The sequence below is a fragment of the Electrophorus electricus genome, chromosome 23, assembly GCF_041902795.1.
Source record: "Electrophorus electricus isolate QZ-2024a chromosome 23, ASM4190279v1, whole genome shotgun sequence".
Classification (NCBI taxonomy): domain Eukaryota; kingdom Metazoa; phylum Chordata; class Actinopteri; order Gymnotiformes; family Gymnotidae; genus Electrophorus; species Electrophorus electricus.
In genome coordinates this window covers 1,567,968-1,580,296 of record NC_137519.1, presented here as the reverse complement: position 1 = coordinate 1,580,296, position 12,329 = coordinate 1,567,968, and the positions used below count along the sequence as shown (strand labels likewise).

General features: G+C 39.8%; 1 protein-coding gene across 6 annotated transcripts in view; it reads right to left on the bottom strand.

Annotated features, from left to right (window-relative positions):
- dgkza (diacylglycerol kinase, zeta a) overlaps positions 1-12,329 on the bottom strand; it is a 119,626-nt gene that overhangs the window by 3,963 nt on the left and 103,334 nt on the right. For all 6 annotated transcript variants that reach the window (XM_081705886.1, XM_081705887.1, XM_027023195.3 and 3 more), the window contains 5 exons: positions 9,590-9,624; positions 8,434-8,483; positions 2,863-2,983; positions 1,773-1,809; positions 1,398-1,497 (listed from right to left, as the gene is read on the bottom strand). In XM_081705886.1, the coding sequence (XP_081562012.1) occupies positions 1,398-1,497; positions 1,773-1,809; positions 2,863-2,983; positions 8,434-8,483; positions 9,590-9,624 (343 nt within the window). The remainder of the gene's footprint in view (positions 1-1,397; positions 1,498-1,772; positions 1,810-2,862; positions 2,984-8,433; positions 8,484-9,589; positions 9,625-12,329) is intronic.

Below are 12,329 nucleotides of genomic sequence, written 5' to 3'. Positions count from 1 at the left end.
TGAAATGCTAAAGCTACTGAACCCTGGGTACTCACAGGTGTACTCCTCTAAGGTTTCAGAAGGTTCCAGACTCTTTTTAAAGCACAGACCTGCCTAAATATCACCCTGAAGTTCTTTTCATATGTGTGGCTACAGTTTATATATTTATATGTATATTATATACACTTAATAATTTATTTTCCCCCACAATTTTAAAAATAAAAAGACGTCTTTTAGTGCTCATCAGCTTTTGAGGTGAAAGCAACAAAAATAACAAAAAGAGAAAACAATGGCAAATGTTTACAATAAGAGAAAAAAAAAAAACCTCATGCCACCCTGATAAGGGAGAAGCAGCATAATGGTGAGCTGAGACAGAAGTACCCTTCCTAACTAGCAGAACACCGTTCTGTCCATTGCTTTATTAAGTATTTTACTGTATTTTACTGTATTAAGCTGAAACTCAGAAAGAACTTGAGGTGAAAAAAAAGAGCCAAAGTGACAATGTTAAGACAGAGAAAAATGCTCATTACACTAAGATAGGTATTAGAGCAGACAGAGAGCAAGAAAGAGTGAGACAAAGGGGGAATATAAAGGGAGAGAAAGGGATCCAGAGAGTCGGGGGACAGCAAGAAGAATCTCTTGCTGGGTAGGGCAGATAAAAAAAGACAGAGAAAGAGAGAGACAGTAATGATGTAGTTTTAATGATCTGATGCAGTAATGAGTAGTTCTGCATTAACCATAGCTATGTATGGTAAAGCCATTTGAAAGCGATGATGGTGGGGTTGGGAGGGAGGGTGAAGGAGACAGCCAGAGACGGCCAGGCTTGCCCCGGTGAAAATAAGAGCTGTTGGTACAAGCAAAGGAACGTGATGCTATCTATCATGTGGCGCTGACTCAGGGAGCCCAACCAAGCCCAACATGAGTGGCTACCAGTTGAAGTCTGTTTGTCTAATCAGGGTCTTCACTGTCAGACAGCATTGGGGCTAACACCAAAACGGTAGACCTCTCGTAAAGCCAGTTTTTTTCCAATAGCATTAGTCCCATACCAGTGACGCATATAGGGAAGTTGCGATGTGATTAAAGGGGTGAAGACAAGGTTTGCTTAGTTCCCCAGATTATGTACAGTGGAGCTCAGAGGTTAAGGTACTTGACTTGTAAGCAGAAAGTTGCCAGTTCAAGTCCCCCAACTGCCAAATTGCCACCGTTGGGCCCCTGAGCAAGGCCCTCAATTACTCAAGCTGTACTCATCCATGACTGTAAGTCACTTGGATAAAAAAGTCAGCTAAATGCCATAAATGTAAACGGAGCTGTGGAACCTCAGACACTGATTTAAATAAGCACTGATGGCTTTTTTAAAATAAGTGTACAATTGTCTGTCACACTGCTCAACTGGTTGCACCCGGCAGTGAATCTCTCACCTGTAAGTCTGTTTTCATAAGTGATGCTCCTGCCTCCACCAAGTAATGACAGATGGTCCTCTGGCACAGTGAAGCTGCTTTGTGCAACACAGTCTCCCCACTGCAAGAGATAAAAGCATGACCAGAGAGCTTGGCTAGCCAGGCAAAAAGATCACTGCAGTCGAGAGAAAAGAAGCATGAGCTATGTGCTGAGAAAGTGCTGTGGCTCATTAGCCTGCGTGCTGAAGGAGAACAGCACACTGACCCCCGGAAGGCTCAAAATCTAACTGGCAAACAGTACCTTAACAAAGGAAAGGATGAAAGCAAAATGTGAACTATAGTGGGATCTCTACAAAAAGTAGAAGTGAAATTGAAAAAAGAAAACAAGTTACTTACTTTTCTTTCTCGGTCACATCCAGTATGTCAGTGGGGGCTGTCGGAGAGAAGAAAATTGACAGAACAAAGTTTGTTACTAAACAGTAAACAGCCTTGGATGTCCATAGGTTAACAGAGGTTTTTTGTAGCTGTTGCTGTAAATATTCAGCTGGGCTGAAAAGAGGAACACATCCTTCAGATGTGATATTTACAAACAACATGAGTTGCTGAGAGCACAGACTGGTCACAAGTCCGTGGTTGGCATCTTTCAAGTTTGGAAGACCGAGTACTGTCATGCATGTTTGGCAGGGGGTGTTGACTAACTGCTTTGAAATATGATATGGAATATAGTCAGAGTTTTGGAAGCACAGCAGTGATAGTGGCAAGACTTTAATTACTACAGGTTAACACAGATGCATTAAAACTAACGCTATTATAATTTAAAAGTAACTGGTTATACATCAGTTTATTTCAGATATTTAGGAGAGTAATGCTTGGCCACCTTAGATAATTCAGGTCTTATCATCTTAATTTACTTTGGAATTCCGAAATGTCACTCCACAATTGAGAGGCTGTACAGATTGACATAATTATTCACAGGTTTGAATTATGAAGTGTTTGTCAGGAGATTAAAAATTGAACAGCCTGGAATTGGGAGGGAGGATAATTTCTATGGGTACCTATAGGAAGAACACAAACATATGGTGCAGCACACAATATGAAAGAGTGTAATAACTTGTGTGCAAACATAACTACAGCAGGCTTGACTAACAAAAGAAAATTATTTTCTCAATAAGATCATCTAATCTCCTCTGCTGCACTGTGCAATAAGACAGTTTAGTTTGCAACAGTACAGTGAATCAATCCTTCAGGTGAAAAACAGAAGAAAGGCACAGAGATAACTGAAATGCTAGAATTACACATAGCAGAGTTCCCCTTATATTATGCTACATAAGTGCCTGACGCTCCACAGGGAACATTGGTATATTGGAATATTGTTCACTGCCAGGCTGGAAAGGTCTTGCTGTAGAACTTTATAGACTGTGATGTGTGGAAGGGGTGGGGCAGAGCAGTGCAGGCAGGGGTTAGTGGGGTGATGAGAACATCTCACCATTATCAATGATGTATTTGACAATCTCTTTGCTGGCCACATGCACAGCGTGGTGCAGGAGGGTGTGGCCAGCTGAATCCTGCACACAGAGGTCAGCCCCCTGCTTTTGGAGCTCCTTCAGCTAGAGAGACAAGACATTCAGTTACATACCCACTAGTGCCACAGCTGTAAGAGGAAGAACATTTGGCAATATTCTAATTGCTGTTAGCAGTTAAGTTGGCAAATAAAGAACTGCTGAGCTGTATATTTACAACTTATTCACAATATATATGGCAATGACAAAAAGTCAGCTTGGGACGATGCTCATAATCATGCTCGGTACTGGCAGTTTGGGATGATGTCAGTCATGTTCATTACAGTGTTGGTACTGGTAGTTTGTTGTGATATTCCACTGCTTTGAGAGCTCTACCAGTCATCACATACACAAGCCAAGTGTTAGCCTGGGACAAAATCTACATCCTTAAAAGCCTATGCTTAGATAATTATCATATGCAAATAGCACTCATGATACCTACATAGAGACTTTATACCTTCTGCTTGAGACCCAAAATAACATCAAAACATGGATCTTTGATTTGCATGTATTTAAATCTGCCATAAAATCCCACTGAAGCCTGGCTTCCACCACTGTCACAAGCAAATCCATACACACTATAGTGTCTAACAAATAAAGCTGAAGCTTAATAAACTGCAACAAGTTTATTGAGTATTTAACACTATTCACTAAATCCATTGAATTGCATTATGCAAATTCTAGCATAACCAGTGCTTCACAGCAGTTTTAAAGGAACTGCCCTGATATACACCTACGTCTTTATATAATAACCACAGAGTAATAAACTTTTCTTTATTAATTATTTACCTTTATTTTACCTTGTAGGTGTACAGTTGTAGAACAAAGAGCTTGTGTTTCCATGCACAATTTGTTAGATATACTCCAACATTCAGCACTCTCACATTTTCCTGTAATGTTTATAGCTTAGACATCACATTACATCTCTGCCCTCGATAGGTCCTACAGACAAGTGGGTTACACAGGTCAGCTTAGTGTATCATCTTGTTCAGCTCTTCTGTAGCCAGCACCAGCAAAGCAGCCAGAATAAAGCACAAAAGCCTGAGCTATCCTGTCGCTACTGGTTAATCCCTGGTACACATGGAAGCAGAGACAGTGCTGGAAGCTGAATGCTGAGGAAAAGCTGGAAAGACATTTCTAACCCTTTGAAGTGGGGCACCATTTGTACTCCTTGCAGTGGTAATTGTAGGCACATGGCTCTGTGTTTGCGTGTGTTCAGCGGCTGATGTACATTTCATGTTGTTCCTGGTCATTTATTAAAAGCGTCTGGACAGCAGCAATAACTTAAGAGCTCTCTCTTTGGCAGAGGTCAGATTTGGGCTAAGGGCTCATGAGTTATGACAAGCAGCAGGGTAGCACTCGTGATTAGCACAGATCCCAGGGGGCCAAGTTCGGGCCCTCTTCTAGGCTATTATGCACAATTTATCCATAGCAACAGGTTAAACATCTTGATTAACATTTAAACCTCTCTTTACTCCCAGTACTCAGTACCCCAGGAAAAGGAAGCGGGTCATTAAAAGAGAGAGGGATCTCACTCTGTTGAAAGCCTTATTTATTTCCAAGGAAACCAAGAACTACTGGAAGGTCAAGGGCGGAGACTTTAATACTTTTGCCTCTATGCTTAGAGAAACTTGACACTTAATAACAAGGTCAAAGCAAGAAAAAAGAGGAGACGATATTGTTTTCATAAGGGAAGATTTTCACCAAGGTGTCAGCACATTTTAAGGATAAAACTAATACATTTTGCACCCTCACTTTCACTCTGTTCATTGTCAGTTAGACTTTCTCCACTAGACCTTGTAATTCCTCTTGTAGCCCCTCTCACCAGGGTATAATTTACAAAAGGAACTCTTCTCAATATGTGATGAGTTGGTAATACATCATGAGAAGAAATCCTTACAGCTCCACTTCAGTAGCACAAAGTAACTGATAATGGAGTCTAATAGGAGTAAAAGCATAATTCAGGTTAGGTCTACTACCTATGAGACAATGTGAAGACAATTCACTGCTACAAGCAAAGGTTTGTCCATATCAATAATAAGCTAGGTAGTGCTGAAATAGTGTAAGACTGTTCAAGGCCATCTTTCTTATGAAGAAAACTGAGGACTTTCACAACAGACTGATTAATAATTTATTAAAGTGTAATAGTAAGTGTATATTATTTTTAATGCAACTGAGTGCAGAGGAAAGCATCCGTAAGGGGATAAGGCTTTCGTAAGCTTGTGAACAGATTGTAGCTCGACCAGTGCTTCTTAGCTACAATGCCAGTGACCCCAGGCTCCGCACATTTTTTCCACTAATCTAACAAGTCTGGTTCAACCCACAGACTAATTATTGAGCTAGGAGTTGCCGGGAAATGTAGAAATCTGCAGAAAAGGTAATAGCAGGGTGTGCATGGAAACCATGGTGTCTAAGCATATAGAGGCTGTTATAGACAGTCTGGTCAAAGTGTTTACAGTGCAGGTCAACATTTCTGATACATAAACATCTTCTGTTTTAGTTTTGGACTCTAGAACATTGAAATGAAACCATGATACAAAATGTTAAAGTTGAGTTAATTTGAAGCCATATATGTTCATATTGGCTATATTATAGCATGTTTTATAGAGAATACCTCCATTTTAGGTGATTAAAAATAATTGTTCAATGGGCTGCTCTTGGCCTATGGATCTATTGATCATTGTATCATTAATTGATGCATAAACTATGCATAAAATAACAAAATATTGGGAGGGCATTATAGATATGGCAGTAAAGGAGGACATTACAGAACTAAAAGGTCACCACAAATCAATTACAGAAACTGTTAAACATATAAGGTCTAACAAAATCAACACATAAGCAAACAGAGATGGGCTCACGCAGCCCACTTGGTAGAGCAAGGCTACATAAACACTAAGATTGTGGGTTTGATTTCCAGGGAGCAAACACTGTCATACTTTTTAAAGTAGATCTGTATTAAGAGTGTCTGCCAAATGCTAGAAATGTAAGCAACAATGAGCTACCTTAAGCTGTCTGAACAGTTGTTAAGAACAGTGTAAGATGAAGGCAAAGATGTGTAAAAAATGACTTTTACCCAAATTAATGTCAGAGGGTTTGGAAGACGGCCTGCATCTTGAGAACAAAAAGGTTAGGTGTGCTAAAAAAGAACATCAAAAACCAGTCTGGGACAAATGAACATATGAGACAAACGTTAACCTGTAGCAGAGTGATGGAAGAGCATGATGTGGTAAAAGGAACTGCTTGTTCCTATTGCTTGTTCCTGCTTGATCCAAGCATGCCACGTCATCTGTGAGTATGGCAGCATGGGCTTGTGTGTCTGCCAATGGAACTGGCTCACTTGTGCTTATTGGTGATTTAACTGCCAATGGCAGAAGCAGGATTCTGATGTGTTCAGAAAAATCTTAATATCTTAGAGCCAACCAAATGCCTCAAAACTCACTGGATTGTGCTTTATCTTGTAAAATAGAACATCCCGAAACATACTGTTAAATCAGGTATTTTCAGTGTTCTTTGCTGGTCAAGCTTTATGTGAATCTGTTTGAGAACACATACTGCTCAGTAAAGAAATCAGCAGACAAAAGCAAGTCATAGGATGGGTCACGTATATAAAAATATATAAAATGTATTTAGTTATATTTTTTTTGTTTCAAATCCAATATAATGGACTGGAAAACAAACAAACAATGCCACTGTCCAAATACTTACATACTGCATGCCACTGTCCAAATACTTACAGAATGCATAGGACATAACATACACAGCAGAATTGGTATTTGTCTGTAGCAGCTATTTATAAACTGTGATTTCTGTCTTGCCTTAGATGATGTTAGTGGTCTCCTTAAATACAATTCTGATCATGGTTTGATCCTACTTCAAACACATATTACCTCCATAACTAAAGCAGCAGTCTCCCACCTGCACAGCAGTGGTCTTCTATGTTTGTATGATTAAGCCATCTCAGTTAATCCTAGTCCATAGCAGTCTATCCTAGTCCATACTATTCCATCCAAGTCCATCGGTCATGATAGGGACGCTAGGAGGGTGGCCAGTCTCGTGTTTTTGTTTTCCATTACTTTCTTGTGGTTCCATACCATTAGTTTTGTTTTCTCTGCACCTCATGATTTGCACCTGTGTCTTGTTTAGTGCTCATTAGACCATGTATTTAATCCCTGTTTGTGCTGTGTTGTTGCTGGTCATTCTCCTAGCTGATGTCATGTACATAGCCTTCGTTTGTTATAGTCGCCATTGTGTCAATCCATGCTTTCTTTGTGATTCCTAGCCTGTGTGTTATTTCTATCCACTGTGTTAATCCAAACCTCTGTGTGTTTATATTAGTCCTTGTTTTTAATTCCAAGCATCTTTGTTATAGCCAGCTTCCCTTCTGTCATCATGTGTTTTGTTTACTTTCGGTTAGCCATGTATTCCCAGACTCTCCATGTTGGCTCTATGACCCTGGACTGTTCAAGCAATTACGACTCTGGATTTGCCCATAATAAAACTTGCTCTTCTCAGGGTATGTGCCAACGTTACACCATCCTTCCATACCTGTCTATCCTAGCCCATGCAGTCATCACCTCACATCACCTCTTTATTTGCTTAGGTGATGATTACTTCATCTCCTTACTGATCAATACATAATTCAGCAGCCCTGCTAATTACTCATACAAAGAATTACTCTTCTTACTCTGCACATATTACTCCTGCTTGTTTCATATTATACTGGCTTCCTATAACTGACTGTATTCAATTCAAACTCCTTGTTATCACATACAAAGAACTTAATGGTCTTGTGCCCTCCTATCTCTCTCTAAACCTCCTTGTGCCTACATACCATCCCATGCACTTGGCACTTCTGGAACTGTCTTATTTTACATTCCATACACTAAAGTGTTCACACAAGGTCCTTAATGCTACTGTCTCAAACTTTGAAATGCCCTTAATATCTCTGTAATGTCTCTTCCTCAAGGTCCTAACGTCCTCAAGTTTAAGGACTTGATCAGCACTACCACACCTACATTATGAAGCTTATTTTATTTGAGGTAGGTTCAGGTGTGTCATTGATGTTAAAGATACTAATAAAGTTACAAATGATGATGCTGAAAATGCCACTGTTGGCAATGTATTTCTGCCATCTGCCAGTTTCACTGTGGTAGTCACATTGTTGCTAATGTCTTTCTACTGCCTGACTGTAATGATTTGTGGGAAGAAACCATTGTTTCCTCATTGTTCTTTGTTCCTTCATTGTTCTGTTTTTATGTGCTTACATCATGTACTGTCATGAAGTTTATGTGCTATCTAATAGCACCTCCTCTTTCTGTCTATATTTTAAATTATTTCTCCAGTAGGGCTATTACAGATAACTGAGATTACTTGGTGCAAGAGCTCATGGAGCTCAGGCAACAATGCAGCATCACTAAAACTGGTGATTGCCATCCTGTTGATTAGTAGGTCTGCAGCTTCTGACTAATGAATGTGTTTCTGTTGTTTGCATTTACCTTCTGAAGGTCTTTGTTCTTCACACAGTCAATTAGGTCATCGGCTGATACTGCAAGCACAGAACAGTAGTACTGTTAATTTTTTTTAGTTCTTTCAGTTTTATTAAGGAAAGCTAGTCTTGGCTAATTAATGATTCAAGGTAAATGAACTGGAAGCAGCCTAGACGCTAAGGGCTAAGTCCCAAAAACTAAAGTAATTTAATTTACCTGACAGATCATGAAGCTAAAGAATTGTAACAATCAAGCCAAATTCATGGTCTGCAATATTGGTTCCAGTAGAAATGTGCATTTGTAATACATTTACTTATTTTGAGTTTCTCAAGCACATTGGCATTTGTTTAATGTTCTGGAGGCACAAGGCTTGGAAGCAGAGGTGGAAAAAATATATGAATCAGACCCAGTAATCATGTTACGCCATGCTACCTCTGCTTATTTGTGTCTCAGTATGCAACCCTGGGTTCAAAGCTTTAGGATGCTTTTTGCAGGCTACCCAACCTTGTGTACCAGACCTTTTTGTTTGTTTCATAAAATGGTAGGGAAAATCTGAAAATATTTTTTTGGTCCAGCTCAGATACTGGACTTAGGTGCAGAGCAAGGGATAGGTCCTGCACCTGCATTTGAAGACATGCTTGCTTCAGCGCTGCACTCACAGCTTCCAGGAGCTAAAGGTGATCCTTCTCTCTCATTTCAGCAGAGAGCCTGAACAGTGCCAGGCTCCTTCGCTCCTCTTGCCAGGATGCACTAGCACAGATTGCTAACCCTGATCAGCACAAGCCATCGTAACCTTGATCTGTTCAGCCTCACGGGGCACCCAAGCTGTTTCCTGCTTCTCTCCGCTTATCTCCTTATTTTCCAGTGGAGTGGCACGGGAAGAACCTAGCAAGCTTGGCACCTGCTTCCTCCAGTCTGCCAGTGGCTTATTAAAGACAGACGAGGAGCGTTTAACACTCAACACCCACCTTCTTTACTGTCTTTTAAAAAATCATTCTGCTGCCTATCACCAAAGATGCTTTATTCTGTCTTCTGACCTTACACTCAGAGAGAGAGAAAGGGAGTGGAACTGAAATGCCGTGATTAGGCCTTACACACCTCCTAAATACAGCAGAGGTTTAAAGGCTGTCTTTGCTTATTGATTTATGTGGACTGCAATGTTTACCTGGGTTATTGCTGCTTGTAGCATTCATCTCTGGCCTGCAGGAGACAAAAGGCAACATTAACATACAAAAGGAAACATGGAAAGATATACTTAAACAACCAGCAAACAACCAACCATGAATTAGCCAGGAAATCATTCCAAAAGTAAACCAGAGAGTCTTTCCAAAACTAATCCAGGGAGTCTTTTCAAAATTAAACCACTCCGAGTCCATTCAAACTCAACCCTAAAATTAGTCTGACACATACAACAGGGTGACATATGCAAGGTGGTGCATACAAATATAAACAAACCAACAAACAAAAATACACCCACCCACCCACACACCCACCCACCCACACACCCACCCTTTATCCTCTCATTCCCCCAACAGGGGACTGCTGTATTCCCTGCTGCTCTGTGTTAGGGGGACTTTGACTCATGCCTGCGCACACACACACACACACACACACACACACACACACACACACAGCATAGGTTGAATAAAGAGGTTGTTACAACTATACAGCTGATGACTATTTTCAGAGTGAGAGACAAGACAATTGGTGTGTTTATCTGAGCTACAGCCACCATGCTGGTGAAGAATTTAAATGGCATTGAACATTATAAACTCACAGCAAGGTGCTATGTGGGCTATGCCACAATGAAAGTGCAGCAAGTTCATCTGAAACCATCTAAGGAGCTTCACGATCAAGGAAAAAAACCAAAACAAAAAAAAAAAACCAATATGTATGTGACAGACTCAAAAATAGGTGCTCTAGCTGCTGTATCTCTTGTCTACTGGTCAGGGCATGTGTTTGCAACCTGTAGGGCATATTCTATTGTGATTACACTACTGCATACTGTGACTGCAACACACTCTATGAGATATCAAAAGACATTGAGCAATACCTAATGTGAATTGGTGTAATTTTGACCCAAGTTATTTATGTTAGATGGTAGAAATACTTCCAATGCTTTGAATCATGAAAAGACCCATAAAGCATTAGAAATACCACTAAGACTTTACTGAAGGGTGTGGTTTAGAAGGCTACATGATATCTACATAAACATTTATAAATGCTTATTCAAACAAGAATAACCTTTCATAAAAGCTGCTTTTGTCAGCTTGATGTCAAGTTGACTTAACCATGTCAAATGAAAGAGATTTCTGGTGACAAAAAGATGCGTCTTGGCACTTTGTGGGGTGAAATGAGAGTATATTATGACAACTGGAGCTCAGCATATATCTTTTTTCTGTATGTCAGGGTGACAATGCTGCTATGACATGACAAAACGTGCTTAGTGAAGTTGGTAACAAGAATGATAGAGATGCTCTGTAGTAACAATGACAAGAAAAAACTACCGTGCAACAGAAATTTTAGTGAACTTTTTACTGTACACTCAGTTTTTAGCCATACTGTTAAAAGGTTTTGTTAAGAATGCAAATTTAGCACATTTCATACGGAAATAATTGCCTGCAAACAGAAAAACGTCAGTCACTGTCATTTTAAACATTCAACTTAAAATATTACTTTTGAATGAGAATAACTGTTAACCTTTCAAGTTGATCATGAAAAATAATGTTTGTTAAACAAAGCAACGGGTATGTCAAACCTACTGACCATGCACATATCAAGAAACTATGTTAGCTTATCTTACAATGGCATGGGCAATGTTTCACTGGAAGTCACTTACAATGAAATAACGAGAAAATCCGCAAGTCACTACTTCTTAACGACGCATAAGCAATGTGAATTAATTAACTATTTCTGTAAAACACATTAGCTAGCAAGGAAGTCATTGTGGTCATCTCATGAACAACTGCTGTCCAACACCATCTTTTCTGTGCCTAGCTAGTCAGCTAGCTTAGCTAACGCTGCCTATCCAGCTCACTGTCTGGCTTGTCAAACCAACTAGGATTCCTGTATGTTAGTTAGCTAGCTAATCAACTAGCAAACTTTAGTTACTATCTAAGGTTATTCCTTAGACCTATATAACAAACTATATAACAAAACTTTTTGCCACTGAGTGCTTAATATAGTAATCTATTTTTTGGGGAATTTTTTTGTGCATTCAAGGTGCTTAATTCTCAAACATGGTGTAAACGTCCTGCTGTGCTGCTAATTTCCCACGCAGCAGAAAGACATCCTGTTAAAGCACTACAGGCTTCATAATTGGCAAGCCGGTAGAGGGAAACCTCCCTATGACATTATTAAAACACTTTAATAATAAACACTTTTGCCATGTATTATTAATTTTATGCAAGGAATTTTAATTGTGAAAAGTATAGCTAGCTCAGTCAACTACCTTAAGGGCTAGAGACAGTATACATAACATTCACTTACACTGTCATGGTATTGCATAATGATTCATTAAAACTGTATCCAACAGCCAACAAAAACTCATGTGTGGTAGTGATGCTTTTATATTACTCATGTAATCTGCATTAAGTATCATCAAAAGTTCATTCTCTGGCTGTGTGTGTGTGTGTGTGTGGGGGGGGGGGGGGGGGGTGCTTAACTTGTTCCATCCTTTACAGAGAGTTCACTCTGGTATGGTAGGCCTGACCTTCACTCCACTGGAACAGAGATAATGCAAGGATTGATAGTCCCTGAAAGAAGTAGCAACCCACCTTTTTGTGACCAGGCAGAAATGTAAATGAAGTATCGCATGTCACTTTTTGTGGCCAAGTCTCTGATGACCAATGAAGGGTGACTACACCCATATTAGGACTTTTAAATTTTCACGTCTGAAGGTCCTT